At 42.2% G+C, this 23,452-nt stretch overlaps 1 protein-coding gene across 1 annotated transcript in view; it reads left to right on the plus strand.

The window, feature by feature from the left end:
* SPATA16 (spermatogenesis associated 16) overlaps positions 1-16,175 on the plus strand; it is a gene marked incomplete at its 5' end in the record, with an annotated part of 111,583 nt that extends 95,408 nt beyond the window's left edge. Inside the window, one exon of the mRNA XM_084638113.1 lies at positions 15,870-16,175. Within this exon, the coding sequence (XP_084494239.1) occupies positions 15,870-15,992 (123 nt within the window). The 3' untranslated portion in view covers positions 15,993-16,175. The remainder of the gene's footprint in view (positions 1-15,869) is intronic.
* Positions 16,176-23,452: the final 7,277 nt, after the last annotated feature.

Consider the following 23,452-nt stretch of genomic DNA (forward strand, 5'->3'; position numbering starts at 1 on the left):
TCCCTCATTATTTCAGAATACTAATGTGCTTCTACATCTATGCAAAGAATGCAGAGCGATAGTGGTTTGTGATATCACCAGAATCCCCCAATAGCCTCCATTCCATTTGTTTATTTCCTTATAGTCCAGTGATCTGAGTTTGTTTTTGAAATTTCAAAACTTTTAAACAAACAAAAATATTTCTAACTAACCAAATATGACAGAGATATTCAAAACTGTTCAAATAGATGCTGCCAGAGGAACGTAGAGGGATTTAGTCACTTTCAGAACCAGTGATTACAACTGAAGCCAACTGAGTTAAAATTCCCAGAATATGTTGTGTCTGAATGCAGTTTTAACAAGAAATAATTCCTTGTCTAGATGTCAGATCAGTGGCTTATGATGACCTTTTCAAAGTTCAGGATAGTTGCAAAAGGCAATCATTGGGGTTTTTTCAAATATTTTTCAAAAATACCTAGAGTAATAAGGAGATGTCTTTTTGTCATATTTTATTAGAAATATGAAGAGATTAAATAAATGCTATAATGTTCACAAAATTTCTGCTCTGCAATTGGTGTATCTTCTGATTATCTCACATCTGCCCACAGATCCCATGAGATGAGATTTTCAATGCTTATAATATTTCCTTCATAAATAATAACTAGACATTGATATAAAATTTAAAAAGAAATACAAACAGCTAGTTGAATGTCCACGAAGATCCAACTGCCTTATGCCTCATTTACAATTACCCCTCCTCCTTAGTTAAAAGGGTCACTTTCTAGCCTCAGATACAACTCCCATGGACAGCAGTGTGAGAGGTGTGCTCATTTCTGCTAACGGAATTTGGTGCTTTGAGGTGATCTCTTCATATAATTAGGTGTCTCCCAAAGAGTTACAATTTGAGCCATAGGAGGGCAGAATGGTTCTGTCCTAGGTATACAGAACTCCAAATCTGTGTTAAACAAATATTATGTTTGCAACATCAAGCATTCACAGGTAGGAAATACCAAAAATAAGGTTGATTGGGCAACTTTATTATTAGTATTATGACACTGTCTTTAATTACATGATCACACACACACTGGCACCCAGTCCCAGTCTTGCCCCCAGGCTCTTCATCCCAATCTACTCCCTCTGACCCCTCTCCCTTCCACCCTCACTCCCTCCCTGCCCCATTGGTCCAGCTCTTCTCTGTGCAGTCATTTGTCTTTCTCCTTTTCTTCCATGCTGCCAGCATGCCACCAGAGGGACCACTGAGAGCACAGGAGAAACGGTCTCCCCCCACTCTTGATTTTGGTGCCCAGTGTGACCATCTCAGTGACCTGTAGCAACCAGGAACAGCAACTGCAAACAATTGCATTATATGACCATCCAATCAACATTAAGCAGTATTCAGAGTAGCAGCCGTGTTAGTCTGTATTCGCAAAAAGAAAAGAAGTACTTGTGGCACCTTAGAGACTAACAAATTTATTTGAGCATAAGCTTTCGTGAGCTACAGCTCACTTCATCGGATGCATTCAGTGTAGCTCACAAAAGCTCATGCTCAAATAAATTTGTTAGTCTCTAAGGTGCCACAAGTCCTCCTTTTCTTATTAAGCAGTATGTCTTTCATACAATAGGCAAGTGCAAGCTTCAGTTTACATAATTTTTGTTGTCCATTCTATTTCCGTGTTGTTATCTCTCTCTTCTAATTGGTTTATTATCACTGATCATGCATGCTGACCAGGCCTTTCACCCCTTGCTTGGTGTAGGGACTCTCATGTTTTTTCACAATGTAGGAAGTTTTTGGTAGTACATTTTGTGCGCTAATTGTGCTGATAACTTCCTCTTATCTATCAAGTCAGTACATTCCATGAACAAAACATCACCCTTTGTCCTATACAACACTATTAACATAAGGACATATTAGCAAGGCAAACACTCATGTCAAAGACTAGGCCATAGCCAGCAAGCTTAGTGTAAGTATTACCCTGGCCTGTTCAACCTCATTCACTATACGTATCCCATGCTTATGACATTTCCAACAAGCTATGAGGGGACAGTCGGTCCTCAGTGCAGATGAGCTCTTTGGAGAATTTAGCTGCCAAAGTCTTAACAAGTCTCTACTGAGCATGTGAGAACTAAGATTTTTCAAAGGCTTATCACAGCCAAATATTCATGAGCATGGCAAAAGGCATATCCCTGACATAAAGGGCATCTCCTGCTAAATTTCAAGTCCCTGCTCCAAAACATGGGTGCAGCAGACCTTCGCAATGAAACAATTATATGAATTTTGTTAACATGGGCAAAACTACATATTTTTTCCTAATCTAATTCTCAGAAACAGCTAAACTATTTTCACTGAAACTTTCCAGATAAATTCAGTCAGGAGCAGCCACCCAGCATAGAAAACTTCTGCCTGAATAGTTAAAGTTTGGCTAAGTTATAAGCAACTGAAAAAAAGTCTTATAGTGAAAAGTGAAAAAGCAGGTTTCCTATTTCCCCTTGTTTTCTTCCCCCCCTCCTCAGACGTTCTTGATTATCATACACATTGTAAGGAGAGTGGTCACTTTAGATAAGCTATTACCAACAGGAGAGTGGGTTTGTGTGTGTGTTGGGGGGGAGGTGAGGGGGGAGAGAAAACCTGGATTTGTGCTGGAAATGGCCAAACTTGATTATCATACACATTGTAAGGAGAGTGATCACTTTAGATAAGCTATTACCAGCAGGAGAGTGGGGTGGGGGGAGGTATTTTTTCATGCTTTGTGTGTATAAAAAGATCTTCTACACTTTCCACAGTATGCACTTTCCACAGTATGCATCCGATGAAGTGAGCTGTAGCTCACGAAAGCTTATGCTCAAATAAATTGGTTAGTCTCTAAGGTGCCACAAGTACTCCTTTTCTTTTTGCGAATACAGACTAACACAGCCATTACTCTGAAACCTATCATCACCAGTGGTCATCATCCTGGCACCTCTCAAGGGCTACATCTCTCTCTCTCTCTTCTCCTGCTCAGAGGCTGGGAATCCAACTTTTATAATATGTTACACTGACATCACTATGCCTAATGCATATTCGGTAGGGGTGTCTCTCCTCTTCCTTGTTTGTATGTCCTCACCCTACTAATGTTGGGGTGCCCTTCTCCTATAGGTTAGTATATTAATGAGCTCAACTTATTATCATATACCTCACCTTGTTGCCATGGCACTCTTGTGGTCAGACATCTGCAGATGTTCCTATCCTAAAATATCCAAAAGCTGGTATTAGCTCATATTCCTGTGGTTGCCTGGTGTCAGTAAGTACAAACTTCCCTATTAAATACTCTATTCCCAGTTCCCCAAAACTTAAGGGTGACCATTGGGCCATTTATCTGGGCCAAACTTCATAGGCCTCAAGCCTTATGCTAACTGCTGAAGCCAATGTCTTACAGGAGACAGGCCTGTAGAGGTTCCTTGCGTTACTGCTAAATAAAATAAATGCTAAAGCTAGCTCTGTGGGCTACAAGACTCAGGAGTTTTATAATCAATTTTCCACTCTGCCACAGCTATCCTGTGCAATATTGGTTGAGTCACTTAATTGCTTTTTGCCTTAGTTCCGCCCTGCTGTACAATAAATAAATAAATAAATAAATAAATAAATGACATAGCAATACTTACTTCCCTTGTGAGAATAAATTCATTAATATTTGTGAGGTACCCAGATACTAGAGTAACTGGGGTGCACGTAAGTGGATAAGCAGACCTATTAGAACCTACCAACTGGTAGCTTCCACATCAAAAGGAAGTTACAATAATGCAGCAGGGCCCAATACAGATCTTTTTACTCTTCATATGTAATAATGCAAATCTTTCCCTCTCCTCCCTTCAGTTCCCTTGGAATTCAGACAGCATGTGGTTTAATAGGGTCCTTTTAACATCTTTTGAACAACTGAACAATAGACATAAGTTGACAAATAGACTTCTCTGAACTGCCACATGTGAGACACTTCATAAAACCTTCACATCTGAGTTTACCTCAAGGGCATCCCGTATTTTGCAGTGTAGCTAAGTTATGACCGCCGTGTGCTGAGCTCAGTGGAATGACTATTTCATAAATCTGACAGCAGAGCAAACACGTAAGAATGAATAAAAGAACAGCTGTAACTAACAAAAGGATAAATGTATGGGAAAAGCTGTACTAATGTATATGAATATGAAACAGAGTAAAATTAGGCTATATTTTTGCCAGGCAAACAGACTGCTGGATAGCTGATCTTTGCTTCCAATGCCTATGCCTTTTTCAGCAGCAACAGGCCGCTGTTTGATGAACTGCTCTATTTAATTGACATTCCCTTTTAATTGAAAAGTAAACAATGGAAAGGCAGAATAGTCTAGACAATCTTCAGATCAAGAATAGGAAACAACCAGGGACACTCTTGATGGGAGAAAGCACATGTTGAATAGTACTGGATTCTGGATACTACTATACTTACTTGGTATAGAGGATGTTGGAAGGTAGAGGTGGGGGAAAAAATCTATGGTAATCTAATCCACTGTGCATTGTACTATACTGTTCACATGCAAATTTGGCCTGTTCCATTGTGCATGATACAGGAAGAGACTGTTCAGGGGAAGAATTTTAAATAATGGTGAAAAATATAGCAATATAGTAGTCCTTGAAACCTTAAAAAACTCAGCTGATTGTGGTCACCAGTTCAGTTCCTTTTCCAGTAGGTCACAGGGCACAAGGCATTAAATATTGGAACTGGGCAAAAAATTTTGACCAAAATATTTTTCAGTGAAAATTGCTGATTTGAGTTGAGTTACACATTTTGTAAATTCATGTTGAATTCACCAAATTGTTTTGGTTGGAAAAAAATTACAAAAAAAACCCCTGAAAAGAATCAAAACCTTTCATTCTGACATTTTCAAAACAACGTTTCATTTTTCTATTTGAAATAACTTTTCATTTTGAAATTTCCTTCAATTATTAAAAAAAAAATTAAAAAAAAAACAAATCAAAATGAAACATTTCATTCAAGCCAAAATGTTATTTTCCCTGACTTCTCGGTTCATTGAAAATGTAATTTTTTTGTTTGTTCATGTCAAGTGTATCTGAAATGAATTTTCTTTTCCAGTTTTTCAGAACTGTCAGCAAACAGTCAAATCAGTTATTTTCACAGCTCTGCTGAAGATCCCACTTCACATTTCCTATAACTAGGGATTGGCACTGGTTATTGTTGGCTCACGTTTCCTCAGTGCTTGCTGTCATGAAGAGCCCTGTGCATAAATTCCATGCTTAGCTGCTGCCCTCCAAAACAGAGGTGGCATCCTTTGCCCAGTCAGGTATGCATATGGAACCCAATCCTGCAAACTCTTACTACCAAGCATTATGCTTATAACTATAAGAAATACCATGAGTCATCAAGACTACTTGTAATAGTAAGCACTATACTTGATCGGGAGTGTTTGCAGGATAGTTTGTGAAGCTGTCAGGCGCTTAGTAAATGTAATCTATCATTATTAGTATTCACACTCTCATTGCTAGCCCTCTTCCCCCACCTACTTTTAGCACCAAATTAATGCTAACATGCCAACCGCCCTGTTTCCTATTGGTGCATACTGAATTGTTTTTCAGTGATTCACTAATTCAGTCCTTTAAGAAGGAAATGTGTGACAGAGCTGTCTGACATTAACATGCCTGTTTCATTAAAGAATGGCAATGCAGATGAACTGGATGTGTGCAAAATACGAAAGAGAAACATTGTATTTATCTTCTGCATCAGCATCCAAAATTGTGACCTCTTCTGGAAGTAGGTCCAAGGCAAGAATTGCACAACCTTTTAGACGAAGTTGTCAACCAATTGTAGGCAAGTGCTTTGGATCCGGACACAGTAGTTATGAGTATTGGGTATGTCACAGTTCAGGGCAACTGCACCTGTATTCCCCCTAAGTGGTCAGCAAGGCACCTATATTTAGGCTCCTGGTGCTTCAGCCATCACTGCTCTTGGGCTTTTCTGCCTGCACTGTGAGTTCCTCAGCAAGTCAGACTGCCTAAGCAGGCCTGCTTTGCTTTCTTCTCACAAGAACATAACATAAGAACATAAGAATGGCCACACTGGGTCAGACCAAAGGTACATCTAGCCCAGTATCCTGTCTTCTGACAGTGGCCAATGCCAGGTGCGCCAGAGGGAATGAACAGAACAGGTAATCATCAAGTGATCCATCCTCTGTCTCCCATTTCCAGCTTCTGGCATTGATGGACTTATCCTCCATGAATTTATCTAGTTCTTTTTTGAACCCTGTTATAGTGTTGGCCTTCACAACATCCTCTAGCAAGGCATCCCGTCAGAGGCTATAAATAAACTACCATACAGCTTTTTCCTAAGCAAGCACAGTAATTGTTAAGGTAACAGCATTAAAGAGAAAACATATCTAAAACACACATGCTAATAAGCTCAGCAGAGATCACCCCAACTCCAACAAGGGTTTTTCTAGAAGTCAGTCCTTCTAATTACACCATGGGGGTTTTCTGTGGTTACAGGTTCATACCACCTTTTGCCCAGAACAAGAATATCATGAATCTATAACTTACTCCTTTATACAGTTTGGACCTCTGATCTTGTCCTCGCATAACAGGTGATCAGCAGACACAGGTCCCCTCCTCAGGAGAATCTTCAAAAAGCTGAGTTCTTGCATAACCGGAGAAGTACATTTGCATTCACTTCCCCTTAGAGTTTTCCTGGGAAACCCACTTAACTTTAAAAGTTAATTCTTGTCTGGCACATTGTTTCAAATAGTTCTTTGATGCTCATAGCACTCCCAGGGTTTACATTAGTCATGTCACCCCACCTAGAGTCATTACATACAATCCAACAGTGATACATAAACATTTGTATTTTAATACAATGAACTCCTAAGATACTTACATTTAATTCAGTAAGGTTTAATTTAATTCAGTAAAGTTTGTCCAGGACATGGCAGGAAATGGCCATATCTGTCACGATGTGTTACTGTGCATGGCCCCAAAAAGAGCATTCTTGTAGCAGCTGTGCTTCTCAAACATGCACAGCCAGATGTACGAACAGCAAGGAAAATCATGCATTTCTATGGCCAGAGTTTCCCCAGGTAAAGAGCACCCTTTGCTCGCAGAACCTGTGCAAACCAGATCACTTACTTTTTAAATTAAATCTGTGAAGATTTCTGCTCATCACTTTTACTGGATAATCCTCTCAGCTCTTACTCCTGTGCTTCATATATATACCTCACTAGCTTCTCTCTAGGATCCCTTTCTATAGAGTTTTACTGTCTACCTTCATTACACTGAGGTACTATAGAAGCTGGATAAGCCTGAATGTAAAATAAAGGTATGAAGGAGGAACATGTTGAGATGATTCAAGATGTTTAAAACAGCATATTGCCTCCTAATACCAAAAGTTCCTAACTAATAGAAATAAATACACGTTTTAAGATTTATTTTGCCAATACATGTAATTTATAGCTCTTAGATAAGATTTTCAAGAGTAACTGTATCACTTAGGGCTAGATTTCTAAAGGTATTTAAGCACCTAGAGATGCAGATAGGTATCTAGTGCAATTTTCAAAAGCACCAAGGCATCTAAGTCCCATTGATATCAAAGAGAGCTAGGCCCTTTGAGGTACTTTTGAAAATGCCAATAGGCATCTAGATATCTTTAAAGATCTGGCCCCAGCAGGGGTTTAATTCCCATTGATTTTTTTCAATGGGATTTAGGCACCTTGGAAACTAGGACATAGGCCCCTGAGTGACTTAGGTACTTTTGAAAACTTTACCATGTATCATATCCTCCAGAGATGAAAATAAATTGGTTTGTTACATATCTATCTAATTTTTCTCCAAATAAAGTAGATACTTTTCCTCTGTTGGTTTGTCCCCATGGAATATTGCCTCCTGCGTCTTCTGCTTTTGCAAAGCCTTTGATCTGTTTTAGCAGCTAGCATGGTGGATGTTAGGTATTCCTGCTCAGATCTGTGAAGTTATCATGCTGCCCTTTTAAAAGATATGTGTGCATTCTGGCAATTTTTTGACCAGAACTGCTTTCCTGAGTACTGCATAAATCAACATCTTCCTGGTGATTGCTTGGAAATCATAGAATCATAGGGTTAGAAGGGACCACAAGGCTCAGCTAGTCTAACCCCCTGCCAAGATGAAGGATTCGTTGAGTCTAAACCATCCAAGACAGATGGCTATCCAGCCTCCTTTTGTACACCTCCAGTGAAGGAGCTTCCATAACCTCCTTAGGCAGTCTGCTCCATTGTCCTCCTGTTCTTACAGTGAAGACGTTTTTTCTGAGATTTAACCTAAATCTGCTATAATGTAGTTTGAACCCATAGCCTCTTGTCCTGCCCTCTCTGGCAAGCGAGAACAACTTTCCTCTATCTTTTTTTTAGGGCAGCCTTTCAAGTATTTGAAGACAGCTATCATGTCCCCCCTTGATCTCCTCTTTTCCAAACTAAACATACCCAGTTCCTTCAACCTTTCCTCATATGGCTTGCATTCCATCCATTTGATCTTTGTCACTCACCTGTGGATCCTTTCCAGTTTTGCTGCATCCTTTCTATGCATTGGTGACCAGAACTGGACACAGCTGAGGCCTAACCAGCACTGAGTAGAGCGGTACTAGCAGCTCCCGTGAATTGCATGCTATGCCTCTCTTAATGCAACCTAAAATTGCATTTGCTTTTTTTGCAGTAGCATCACATGTTGAGGTTGTGATCCACCACAACTCCCAGATCCTGCTCAGCAATGCTGCTGCCAAGCCAGTTATCCCCCATTCTGTATTTGTGCATTTGGTTTTTCTTCACTACATGTAGAACCTTACATTTGTCTTTGTTGAATTTCCTTGTGTAGTCTATTGCCCAGTTCTCCAATTTAGCAAGATCTCATCCTCCACAGTGTTTGCAACCCCTCCCCTAGCTTTATGTCATATGCAAATTTCATCCGTATACTCTCTATTCCTACATCCATGTCATTAATAAAGATGTTAAATAACACCAGACCCAGAACAGATCAATATGGAACCCCCACTTGAGACCGCCTTCCAATCTAACATCATTCCATTAATAGCTACTCTTTGCTTGTGGTTAACTAATTATGTATTCACTTAATGGTAGTTCCACCGAGCCAGTATTTCTCCAGCTTACTTATCAGACTGTCATGTGGGACTGTGTCAAAAGCTTTGCCCAAGTCCAGGTATATTATGTCTACTGCATTCTCCCATCCACCAAACCAGTTACCCTGTCAAAGAAGAAAATCTCTGATCATTGATGTCTGTGCCTCAGTGCAAGCCCTCTGCAGCAATTATATATAACAATGACAAGTTTAATGACATCTGTGACTCATCAGGACTTGGATGAAAACAGCCTGGACTATGGCTAACAGCTATATAATACATCTTGGGCCCTATCTTCCTGTTTGGTGCATGTTGTGTGTTTAAGGATGACTATGCAAAGTGCCCTTGTCCCAGTGAAGAATACACTGAGTGCGCAAAAAGTCAATGCAGTTGGGCTCTCTTTGAGAGTACTAGTAATATATATGTGAAGCAAGTGCCACCAGAAGAGGAGGAAGTAGTCTTTCAAAAAGAAATATGGCCAGGCTGAAAGAGCCTGTGTCACATGCTGTCCCTTTCCCTGCTCCAGTGAAGTTGCATATCAAAAGCACACAAGAGACTCAGAAAGTCTCTGGCACCTCCACACCCAGTTATTGTGTGCTTATGGGACTGTGGAGTTAAAAGGATGAGTGGGTACTGAGTGTAGGCAGCCACGTGAGACACCAGGAGAGTCTGGCAGTAGTAATAAGGGCACCATGGCCAAAGAGATGCAACCTAATTCTGATCCCTCATATGGTCCCCCAGATAAGTCAGCATAATAACTGGAATGTTCACGATCCACCTGCTAATGGTATTCAAGACACAGGGAGTGACTGTAACAGGGACTATACAGATCTCTCATATATATGAGGGAGACCTGTATAGTGACCATCGGTGGCTAGGTGTAGATATCCAAAACTAGCCATCTGGCCATCACAAGCAATTACAAGGTACAAGTAAGAAGGGCACAGCAGTAATTGAGATACATCCAATTACATCCACCTCTCCCTAAGCAAACAGGATGTCCCCCAGAGAAAAGACTTGAACCAGGGAACAGCAGAGTGAGGTGCCTAGGATCCATGACAACTCCCTATGGAGGGCACTTTCCCAGCTGATGAGCAACATTGACAGTCGTGTCCTGCATTTCCATTCACTGTCACTGACCCATCTTACCCCTCCCTGCTGGCGAGCCTCAGGATATTTGCAGGATATTATTGGTAAAATAGGTAGGGTCAGGACTGAAAATATCTTTATTCACTTCAAACAAGCATATATTGTTCCTTATCTTTGTATGGAGTTCTATTTAATGTCGCTTTCAAGACTGCAATAAAATGTTTCTGAATCAAACTCCCAGTTAAAGTAAAAACCATATATTCTTCTTGACTGACAAGAAATTCTGCAGTTCAGTCTTCAAATGAATCGTATTCTGTTATCAAAGTACCCCATATTGGCATTGCAGCCTGGCATTAACTATATTACATAAATGTGCTGAAAGTATTTAACCATTTACAATTTCTGCACACTTTTGTAGAATAATAGAACAACATTTTAGTTAAATATGAGCTGTTTGCCTTTGTGGTTAAATGAACCATAGACCAGCTCCTTTTCTACTGTGAATTCAGAATTAACATATAGTGCAGATTAATTGACTTGTAGCCCATCCAGTCATTTAGAGTGCATTAATTATACCTTTCATCTTTTTCAAGATGTGGGAGAATGGAAGTGCCTTTATGTGTGGCCCTGAAATAAGACAGGCATAGACCTTCCATCATTCCATTTATGTTCTTCTTTTTTTTTCTTTCTTAAAGTGAAGTGGGAAAGTGAAAAAAAGGAACTCCTTCAGGTACACGGCTGTGTCTCAGCAAGAGTGAGAAGAGAAGGTACTTTCTAATCAGTGGAATGCCAGGCCTGTGGATTATTGGTTTGATGGCACACCTTGTCCTGTACCCAACTTTGAAGTTTTCCCCATCCTTTTCACTGTCAGTGCCACTTAGGTGCCCCCTGCCTGGTTGTTAACAGCCCTAACCAGTTTTTGTGCTGCTTGGTTTTGTCATGTGGGACGAATGTTCACTGTAAGCTGTGTGCACACAGCTGCACAGTGATCTTGTAACTACCGTGCATGTCACATGGCTGGGAATGTGGCCGGCATCCAGGTCCCACTCTGTGGGCCAGGTCCTCCACCTTCCAAAACCGGCACTGGGGACTGGGAAGCAGGACAGACTGAAGGCTTGCCAACAGGGAGAGGGTAAGAAGTAGGATGAGGACTGGGAGTGAAGGTGGCCAGTGGCTGGTTATTTCTTCTGTATCTCTTTCACCCTCTGTTCTTTGCCCAAATTATCAGTCCATCTGAATTTTCGACCTCTTTGTCTTTTCTTTTTCTCTTTCTCTTTTCCTCAGTTTGGCCTTTGTTGCTTTTCTCGATATCAGTAAATTCCCCAGGACCTTATATATTTCTGCCATTATATTTCTTCATGCAGAATTATAGACCAGCATCTGACGGTACGTCTGCAAAGCAACTAGACCCCACAACCCCCCACCTCCCCGCCCCATGGCTGGCCCGTGCCATCCAACTCAGGCTGCAGGGCTGTTCCATTGTGTTGACGTTCGGGCTCTGCCTGGAGCCAGGTTCTAGGACCCAATGAGGTGAGAGGGTCCCAGAGCTTGGTTCCTGCCCAAGCCCAGACGTCTATATAGCAATGATACAGCACCACAGCCTGAGCCCAACTCAGCTGCCACAGGCCAGACATGGGTTTTTCTTGGCTGTGTAGAAATACCCTAAGAGGAGCATTACATGTAAACCAGCAGAACTCCATTGACTTCCTTAGTAGAAACTCCTTATGGCTACAAGGAAAAGCTTATACGTGTGAATCCAGCAGAAACTGATGCTTTTGTCTTCCTTAGGCTGCAAACAACATAAGTTAAATTAGTTGTGAGATGGGCATAGACTTCCCTATGCTTCTCAATAGGGTATAAGCTATGAAACTTAATTAGGACAACTTATACACAACATTGTTAAGCATTTCACCCTGATCATTGTAGTAGCTAACGTGTGTATGCCAGGATCCCAAGCTGCCTCTTGTCCCTTTCTCAGTATCAGATGCCCCAGCTTTCCACTATCCAGCTACCAAGACCTTCAACTTCTACACCTGACAACTTCTCCAGTGTGTTGTCAATATAAGACTCTGAAGCACAAGAGAAAATTTATAGGCAGCATAAAATAAATTGAATTTAATATCAAGTTAAATATCACAAGGAATACACTGCACTGATATTAGTTACACATTTTGTTCCATTAAAAAAAATCTCAATTTTTATATTTAACCAGAGCTGCCACAGCACTTGCAGTCTGCCATGCCGCTGTATTGCAAAATAGAGGGACTTTGCTGCAGAATTTAGGTTTAGCTTTCTACAAAGTATATAGTCCCGTTTCTTCCATCTCACCCCTCTTTCTCTTTGTTTTCCGTTCTGCAATGTCTTTCCACATCTCCCCTGTTTCCTCTGTCTCTTGGGACCTGTCTGTAGTGACCCAGTGAGAAGAAACAGAGCCAAGTACAACCTGCAATTAGGAACTGAAAGGGAAGAGCTGCGAGTCACCTCAGCGAAAGGGCCATTCCTGTCATGGCCCAAAGAACATGAGTATAGGCTGCGTTCAGCTGCTTCTCTGCGGTTTGGAAGCTTATCCAGAGTAGAAATGGTTTCTGCTGCCACCGTATGGCTGAGAGGCAGGAAGGGTGGGAACACCTGCCTGCAGCCTGTGGGGCGGTGCAGCTCGTGGAAGCAACACAGCAAAGCACAGGTAGCAATACAAGTTGTCTGGTCGATGAATGCAAATGGGCCTCCTGGATTCCCAGGTCACTAAGCATGTGAGAATTTGCACCCTAGCACAGGGCCATCCAAGACACTGTACATTTGGATGCATAGGTTAAGTACATCTCTTGCAAATAGGGAAGGCATTAACGGACATCACTGGTTGGGCTCCCATGATGTCAAAGGCTTCTTGTATCGGATAATCCTAATGGGCCCAGTCCAGGTATTGACTCCACAGTGGAACATGGTGCATCTCTATAAAGTGGAGAGTGGGTTTTCCCCGCACTGTGGAAGCCGAAAGGCTGAGCCAATGGGCATAGGACCAGGCCTGAAATGAGTCACACAAGAATCACTAACATAATTGACTAGTGTCAGGTCTATGACCAAATCCTGCAAGTCTTGACTTCAGTGGTAGTGTTGCCTGAGTGAGGACTGAAGGACTTAGTGTTATCGCTCCAGGATTTGCCCTTGATAGTGGTAGACTATCAGCTATTGTCATGGCTTGGCTATAAATATTTCTAACATTTTCTCTACAGCAACCATGAAACGCCCACTCTGTGACAGTAACCTCTTTTGTGCCACCTTCTGACGATATCCCTTCAACCTGACAGCTATATGCTTCATTTACAGTGCCTCCAATTTACCTCTTGAAATGACATGTGCAAGCGAAGAACCATGAATAAGCACTACTGAAAGGTGCAGCCACCTAACAGCCATTCTAAACTAGCCCCCACCACCTGTCCTGTTGTCAAAGGACAGTATTTTCTTTGTGTCCGTATGCTAATTTTAAATCTTGCTCAGGCTCACGGCCGTACATTTTAATTGTAAGTCAGCTATGGTTTGAGTGCCATCACTGCTGTGCAAATAACATCATCAGCTCATCAACTATGGCAGCAATACAGCCGTTATGTAAGGCACCGTTAGCCCTCCACCCCTTGCTATGCCATTTTGGGGGTGGGGATCTTGCTTTGAGAGGTGTGTTATAAATATAAAATGCATACAATAACAGGCGCTTTGTGATTTGATCTATGAAAATAATCCCATCCAAGGCTTTCTGGAGACATTATAAACCATGGGATCAGTGCTGCACTGGCTTATTATGTCTCAAGAACCCAGAGGAGAAAGCCCCCCTCCACACACACACACACTCCCCATAGCCTGTTTTGAACAAGGTTTAGGAAATGCTGGCATGCGGGGAAACAATGGGAGCCACGCCCCCAAGGTGTTTGCTTGACCGAAATAAAAGAGTGATTTTTGTTAACTTCAAAGAAAAAACCGAAGTTGCCTTTTAATCTAACCTTGAGTGGGAGGATGATCTTGCAGGTAAAGCACTAGACTGTGGAAGTCAATTCCCATCTCTGCTGCACCTTCCTGTGGGACATTGGGTAGGTAATTTCATACCTAGGCACAATGGAGGAGGCACTTTTTTAAAATGGGGATAATCATGTTTCCTTTCACACACCCTTTGTCTCTTTAGACTGGACTGTCAGCTCTTCGTGGCAGAGACCGTCTCGCTCTCTCTTTCAGTGGTCTTGGTGGGCGCCTGTCGATGCGACTGTGACAGAGTGCTCAGCCACATGTGGGTGAAATTCCACAACTGAATGCAAACCACGTTTCCTAGGACAGCTGGGGGGGAAATACCTGGGCAGGCGCTTCAAGTTGCTCTCTAGCAAGGTGCTGGGTATAGGTGGCCCACTGAAAATCTGTACACTGAGGGGGGGGGTGCCCCAAAAGTCATAGAAAGAGCGGGTGTACTGTGGGCCTTCTACAGCAGGTGCCTCAGAAGGGCAGTCTAGGAAAAACCTTGAGTCTCTGTGCACCACCCACCATGGCCCCCCACATATGCATACGCACCAGGCATAACCAGGGTGGAGTGGAGCTGCTTAGAGCCGGAGCCCAGGAGCCCAGTAACAGCCCATATTGGAGGCATGTGCAAGCAGAACCTGGCCTCAATCGGTGAGTGTAGTAGTAAGCCATGCTCGGCTTAGTTCGTAGTCGCCTGTTCTGTTATGACAAAAGCAACACTCCGCTGAATGTGTGTCAGGATGATAGATTAAGCCTTTATTTTATACATGCATCTTAAAATGCAATTGGAAGGTTGCTTCTTTAGATGCTTATAGAAATAGGGTACGAAGAAATGAGTTTGTATGTAACTAAGTGCAAACTCATCAAAATCGTGTTCACCTTATGAGAATGCTGCTCATTTCAGAGCATGGCAATGGATCTGAATAAACCTAAACTATGGGTCTGGAGAATCATATAAATATGTATGCGTCAGTATTTACAGAACACCTGTACACAGCCCCATATATGCTGTTTTAGATTGTTTTAAAGCGGTTGTTGGCAAGAAAAAAGTGTGTGTATCTGAAACGTGCCATTGATTAGAATAATTTTGATTTTATTCTAGCAGGAGACTGATGGTATCGTCGAGAATTATTGTTTTGCATCCTTTAGTCTTTTACTATCCTCTGGTGAATGATATTTCATGGGGAAATGCATTTATTCAGAACTTCATTTAGCTTTAATAGAAAAATGACTCTTGCCATGGCAATGTGGACTACTCATTTTTCTCCCTGTGCTGACTTTCAGCATATAAATGCCAGACGCCTCCATTCTCTTTCGTCATTCGCTCCTTATCAGAAAAATTTGCTTGAGATTAATTTCCTCATCATGCCTTCTTTTAGAGGGACTGTTTTTCAATGCCATTAAAAGACAGGGCTGTGATAAATTCCTATTTCCAATGTGCAGAACCCAGTGAAAGAGTCTATTCCACATCAGTAAAGGAATGCAATCCCAATGGAAAGGGACAAAACAATATTTAGATACAGTTACCCCAACCAGTTCTTTGGGAGCACTGTTCATTCTATAAACCAATTTTCTTTATTAAAAAAAAAAGAATTTATTTTGAGAGAACAAACCTATTTGAAAAGAAGCTTTTTGTGTTTGTTTGCAGGGGGAAACAGACCTTTGACATTTATTTATTTCTATTTGCAGGTTGGAATAATTGAAGACTTCTTATATCACTTAGAAGACAACTTCTTAAAGACCAAAAAGCTCAGAACGGCCAGGAGGCAGAAAATGAAAATGAAGAGGCTTCAAAGTGTACAGCAGCACTAGTCCCTGGGGAAATATGATACTATCCCCTCCTCCCCCCTCAGCCCTCCAAGACATGTTGAAGAAGGCAGCAAGGACATTAATACCATGGAAGTTTTGACAGTTGGGACAACAAAGGCCTGCCTTCAAATTAATGAGGTGTCCCCTCACGATGGCTCATCCTTAGCAAGAAGCTCCTGCACTTCATTAGTCTCAACTGGCAGGAATAAATGTTTGCAGGAAGCTTGGCTTGAAAGTCTTATTCAAAATTGTCTTGTTTATTTAAACATGGTGGAGAAATAGCCATTGCTGCATCTTTCCCACTCTCTCCTTGTATTAGAGAATAAAGGCGAGTGGGTTTTATCCTGCTCTAAAGATTTTTTACACACACACACACATGTTCAGACAGAATATTAGTCTGTGACTCTGTGGACTACAACTTGAGCCAGAGCCTGCTCACCTTGCCTCTGCATGAAGTCTACTTGACTTATAGGACTGTTTGAAGTAAGGCCAGCAGGCTTTACACTTACAGGCCCACATGCTACAAAAGTGGCCTAGAAATAGGGGGACCTCTTTTTTCAGGTGCCCAGCATTAGGATCCTGACTCATAGAAGTGCTAAGCATCCAACTGAAAAATCCATTTGAAATTAATGGCTGCCATGGGCCTCAGAAAACAGACACTAGGGTGAAGATTTTTAAAGGTATTTTGGGCGTTGCTCTGCTCAGCATAACAAGGCCAGAGGCCCAAGTCCTCCTTGATTCCAGCAGGGCAGGAGTTAGGCACCTAAATACCTTTGAGGAGCTGGGCCTAAGTACCTAAGTCACTTTTGAAAATGGGACTTAGCCATCTAATGCCATGTCTACACTAGATGTGATTTACTGGCATAGCCATACCAGTATCTATTTTGGCCCAGCATTCCTAGTGCAGACAGTGCCACACCAGCAAAGGTGTGCTTTTACCAGCATAGACTATTTTATTTCACGCCTCTCTGAGGGAAACAAGCTATAATGATACGATCACAGTTTTGCCAGTATAACTGTCTACATTAGTGGCTTTTGCTGGCAGAGTGATATTGGTCAGGGCTCACACCTCGTCTCATGCCTGTCCGACATTTGCTGGAGGCTGAAGTGTAGACACAGAGTAAGTCACTTAAGGCTATACCCATGAAGCGATTTAGGTACCTAATTGCCACTTTAGTTGCCTAAGTCCAAAATTAAGATCTTTGAAACCCTGCTTAGCTGCCACCTAGCCACGTAGGTGCCTACATTTCCTAAGTACCGATGTGTGGCTGGTAAAGTTCCCTAGGTGCCAAAATTTCTGCCAGTGCACATTTGCAAAGCCACCTGATGCTGCTGAGCTGCTATGTGCCTAAGCCCCATTCACAAACTAGGCCCCATTCAACTAGGTGGTCCCCTGCCTAGTTTCTTGGAGGCCCGATCCAACAGGTTTTCTCACAGCACGCCAAACTCACAAAATACACAGCTGTGGAAGAGGTGGCACTGCCCTCCCTTTGCCCAGTGGTTAGAGCGCTCACCCCCACATGCACTCTGCCTGGGCTGGCTCAGGTCACTGCCTAGATGAGTGCCTTAACCACTGGTTTATGGGGTATTCTGGGGTGGTCACTCCCTCGCTCAATCTCTCCCATTGAAACTGTTCCACCTTCTATAAAATTCTTAAATACTGATCGGGCCAGAGAGAAGACAGCACCCTCACTTAGGAGGTCCAGGTTCCGGAGTCCCCATGCATTATATAGGGTGCCTGGGTGCCTAATTTTTGGCTGAGGATTCCATGGGGGTGGCAGGGCACCGTAAAAATTATGTGAGAGCGCAACATCTGAGTGCCTTTGTGAATGCTCAGGGGCCTACATACCTTTGAGGATCTGAGCCTAAGACCCTTAGATGCTTTTGAAAATTTTATCCCAAGGCTTTTCAGATGAAATCCTGGCTCCATGTAAGTCACTGGCAAAACTCCTATTGCCTTCCATGGGGGTCAATACTTCACCATTGGGTTTCATCCCTTACTGCTTTGCCATTCCCTTCAGATGCTTGTGACAGTCTTGCCCAGCCCTTGTAGAATGCATTGTCTCACAAAGAGTAGTGCGATTTACACAAACTGAAGAACCTGAGATCAAAACGCTAGTAAAGCCATGATATTCACAGCAGGAAAAATGCTTGATATATGCAACCATGAGTCAAAGAAATGGTACAGCAGAATGAAAATGTGATCAACTGCTTTCTAATAATCTGAGCTACCTAGACCTATTTTAGACTCATGGGACACAGCTAGAAAGGCTTATTGTACTATGGAGGCAGGGTTATTGTACAACAGAATAGATTTTGTCAGCTGGAATTTTATGATATATGGTGGTGGCAATCATCCATTTTTGATGAGCAGTCGCAGGGTAAAATGGAAAGCTAGCTCCTTGTAATGCTGAGGATGTGATTAGCTAGAAAGTTACAAGCTAATCACATCCTCTTTTGGCAAATTGTCAGGATGACAGGAAATTTGGTGTAAATTGGTGTAACTGATCGTTCTGTTTATTCTGCAGTATGGAATACAAACACAAATATTTCTACCTAGTATGGTGTAAAGGACAAAGTGCAATGAAAACAGATGATTACACAATATCTAAAGCTTGGGGCAAGGGAGATATGTTACTAACCCTGTTGAAAACAGTTCCCTGTCCCACATTAGAAATCTGTTTGCTCTGGAGTGGTTCCAACTACAGACCCGCTGTGAGAGACCAAGTGCGGGGTGTGTGGTGGTGGAATGGGGGAAAGGCAAGGTGTGGCAGCACACTGTCAGGAACAGATGTTTGATGTCCAGATGGGGAAGAAGGACTGCTCTACATTTTGCACTCAGGTTGATCTGTTGATCTGTGTCATTGCTAGAGGCCACACCCTGTAGGATGCCTTGTGCTATAGCAATTATCACACAGGTAAAGAAGTCTGTGGGACAATTAGGGTGACCAGATGTCCTGTTTTTATAGGGATAGTCCTGTTCTTTGGAACTTTTTCTTATATAGGCACCTATTAGCCCCCACTCCCTGTCCCTGGTCACCCTAGGGACAATGCAAATAAAATGTTAAAAATGACTCAACTCAGACATGGAGAAAGAGGCAGATGGCCCATAAAAACATTCTCATTCGTGTGTCCAAGGCTGTGTGTGAGTTATTGTTATGTGTGTAATTACTGTTGTCTTTACCCACAGTGAAGTCTCTGCAGCACCAGTAGTTTGCTTATTATTTTCCCAGGTGCTTTGGAATTCCTTGAGTATAAGAGGCTCTCTACAAAACATAGTCCATTCTGGGAATGTAGGATTTGCCCTAACCAGTCAGACCTGTGGCCCAGGCAGTGTGGTACCCTGCCTGTCCTGTCACAATACCCAATTACTGATATTTCAGAAAACGGTGGAAAGAACCATCTAATGCACCGGAAAAAATATTCAGTGGCATACACCATGAAAATCACTTATGCCTTCAGCAGCCAACGTAGATGCTAACAGATGAGATTCAACTGCACCTGCTTCACCATGAATAACTATAAGTGTAAATAGATAGTCAATTATATAGCCCTTTAAAAAAAATTCTAGCCACACCACTTGACGCTATCATCTCCTGTGCTGCGGCACTGCATCTGGTGATTACCTACTCAGTGACTTTCATTATTTTCAAACTTATCTGCTATTCCTGACTTCTTGTCCTCCTGTTTGGAGCCAACGTTAAAAACTCTCTAGTCTGTGGCTGCAATGGGAGTGTCGGCCATGTAAGTGAGGGCACATTTGGGACTTTTCTCACAGGCTTCCAATTTTAGGTTATTTGTGTTGGAAGGGCTATTTTCTGAATGAATAATGGTTATTTTCCTACTGTATCGCTTTCTCCTGTGTCATGAAAATGTCTGACCTATTGACAACTGGGTTCACTGGCCTCAAGCAGCTGATGTCAGTTATAACTGCTCAATGAAAAACAAAAACAATTGCACAAATTTCAAAAATTGATATGAATATCCAAGCCCTCTAACAGTGCCTGTGGTTTTTTTTCTTGCTGCTGAAGTTAGAGCCTGTACATGAAGACCAATGTTTCCACTCTAAACACTAGGCATGATTTTTTAACCCTTTCAGGTACTAGGTAAATTACTATTAACCTTAATCACAAACCAAAACTGTTGCTATCAATACAATCTACCCATCTGTTCAACGTTAAAGCATTTGGCCATAGTGAACTTTTTCACATTGAGAATTTATAAAGTCTTTCCATTTGACAAGCTGCTGGAGTATTGCACAAACACTTTAAAATACAAGACAGGATCATTGCAAACAGCAGAGGAATGATAATCCAGTGGTTAAGGCACATCCCTGGGACTCAAGAAGGCTGGGATAAGTTCCTGGCTCTGCTACTGACTGACTTTGGGCAAATCATTTAATCTCTGTGCCTCAGTTTCCAATCTGTAAAATGGGCATAATAAATCCTTCATTTCGCCCACCTTTAATCTGTGATGTCTATTTAGACGGTGAAGTCTTCAGGACAAGGACAGTCTTCTACCATGTGTTTGCACAGTGGCTGGCCCTGTAGTCACAATCTCAGTTGGGACTTCTAGGTATTATTATATTACAACCATATTAACACCATAAAATAAACAGCATTTAAAGGGTTAAAAACATCAAAAAAATCCACGCTGAACATGAGCTTCTAAAATGCTATAGAGAAATGAAGTGATTTTCCTGCAGCAAGTCAGTGGCAGAGAGCGGAAAAGAGCCCAGCAATATACAAAGATTACAAACCCATGTAACCCAGAGGTGCTGCTATATTAAGAATAGGATCTTGTGGGCCACCTAAAGCTTGGGCTGATCATATAACTTTAATTTTAAAATAGGGCAATCATAGGTTACAGTCTTACACAGTCCAATTTTAACTACAGTCATTGTCAGGAGCACACATCACATAGGGCCATTTTTTGTTCTTGTTGCAATCCATCATGAGGAGATCTGAGATTCAGTTTCAGAATAGTCCATGAAAGATAATAATACACTGTATTACTCTGACCTTTTCAGTTTGCTTTGTAATGTGATTGGCCAGCCAGTCCTATTCTCCCCTGTTAACCACTTCATTAACCTGGGAGGAAAAGGTGAAATGGACAGACAATTAGCCTGCAGAATATTAAAAAGGTTAACATTGAATTGCACAGTCTTGGCTTGCCTCAGCTGCAGTGGGTATTAACATCCTGATATCTCATTCCTCTTTCAGAGTCTACCATGAAAATAAGAAATGACACAAGATGAACCTAACCGTATTCTCATTCCAGCTTTAAAACTGTAATAATGTAACTCTCCTCAGGCGTCACACCTCGCTGATGTTAGTTTATGCAAGAATAAACTTGGTGTGATGTTTACTACTCTCCCCTTCCCCCGCTTTGATTGAATGTTCTTTGTATTAAAGCAATTTGTCTGTCCCTCCCTTGAAGTTGGTCCTTCCTGAGTAAATGCAATATTGAAGATAAAAAGCTTTTTCTATAGAGATAGCTTTTTATCTTATTCTTCTTCCTCTTCTTGACTGTTCCTGCTACTCAATAATATTGCAGTCATCAGTGAAAAGTCATTTACCACACAGCTGTACCTGTGTCATTGCAGTTATGTCCTACCCTAAATAAAGGGAGAAACTGGGGTCTAATCCATCTCACTGTGTGCTGTCAAGGGCTGATTTTTTTCACTTCACATTTTCAGCATTACTGTGAGGTTGATGAATCCTATTATCCCCATTTTTACAGATGGAGAAACTGAGGCACAGAGAGGTTGTCACAAGTCACCTAATGAAGGTAGGTGCCTAACTCCCATTTGTGCTTTTAAAAAGATCAATTTACAGCATGTCTACACTGCAGCAAGCAGTAACCCTCCCAGCTCGGTAGACAGACTCATGCGAGCAGGACTCACACTAGACCACTAAGAATACCAGTATGGATGTGGAGCATCAGCAGAGGTTCAGGCTAGCCACTCCAACTCAAGTCATAGAATCATAGAATCATAGAATATCAGGGTTGGAAGGGACCCCAGAAGGTCATCTAGTCCAACCCCCTGCTCAAAGCAGGACCAATTCCCAGTTAAATCATCCCAGCCAGGGCTTTGTCAAGCCTGACCTTAAAAACCTCTAAGGAAGGAGATTCTACCACCTCCCTAGGTAACGCATTCCAGTGTTTCACCACCCTCTTAGTGAAAAAGTTTTTCCTAATATCCAATCTAAACCTCCCCCACTGCAACTTGAGACCATTACTCCTCGTTCTGTCATCTGCTACCATTGAGAACAGTCTAGAGCCATCCTCTTTGGAACCCCCTTTCAGGTAGTTGAAAGCAGCTATCAAATCCCCCCTCATTCTTCTCTTCTGCAGGCTAAACAATCCCAGCTCCCTCAGCCTCTCCTCATAACTCATGTGTTCCAGTCCCCTAATCATTTTTGTTGCCCTTCGCTGGACTCTCTCCAATTTATCCACATTCTTCTTGAAGTGTGGGGCCCAAAACTGGACACAGTACTCCAGATGAGGCCTCACCAATGTCGAATAGAGGGGAACGATCACGTCCCTCGATCTGCTCGCTATGCCCCTACTTATACATCCCAAAATGCCATTGGCCTTCTTGGCAACAAGGGCACACTGCTGACTCATATCCAGCTTCTCGTCCACTGTCACCCCTAGGTCCTTTTCTGCAGAACTTCTGCCTAGCCATTCGGTCCCTAGTCTGTAGCTGTGCATTGGGTTCTTCCGTCCTAAGTGCAGGACCCTGCACTTATCCTTATTGAACCTCATCAGATTCCTTTTGGCCCAATCTTCCAATTGGTCTAGGTCCTTCTGTATCCTATCCCTCCCCTCCAGCGTATCTACCACTCCTCCCAGTTTAGTATCATCCGCAAATTTGCTGAGAGTGCAATCCACACCATCCTCCAGATCATTTATGAAGATATTGAATAAAACTGGCCCCAGGACCGACCCTTGGGGCACTCCACTTGATACCGGCTGCCAACTAGACATGGAGCCATTGATCACTACCCGTTGAGCCCGACAATTTAGCCAGCTTTCTACCCACCTTATAGTGCATTCATCCAGCCCATACTTGCTTAACTTGCTGACAAGAATACTATGGGAGACCGTGTCAAAAGCTTTGCTAAAGTCAAGAAACAATACATCCACTGCTTTCCCTTCATCCACAGAACCAGTAATCTCATCATAAAAGGCGATTAGATTAGTCAGGCATGACCTTCCCTTGGTGAATCCATGCTGGCTGTTCCTGATCACTTTCCTCTCATGCAAGTGCTTCAGGATTGATTCTTTGAGGACCTGCTCCATGATTTTTCCAGGGACTGAGGTGAGGCTGACTGGCCTGTAGTCCCCAGGATCTTCCTTCTTCCCTTTTTTAAAGATTGGCACTACATTAGCCTTTTTCCAGTCATCCGGGACTTCCCCGGTTCGCCACGAGTTTTCAAGGATAATGGCCAGTGGCT

The sequence above is a fragment of the Lepidochelys olivacea genome (genome assembly GCF_965140295.1).
Source record: "Lepidochelys olivacea isolate rLepOli2 genome assembly, chromosome: 9".
NCBI classification, from domain to species: Eukaryota; Metazoa; Chordata; order Testudines; family Cheloniidae; genus Lepidochelys; species Lepidochelys olivacea.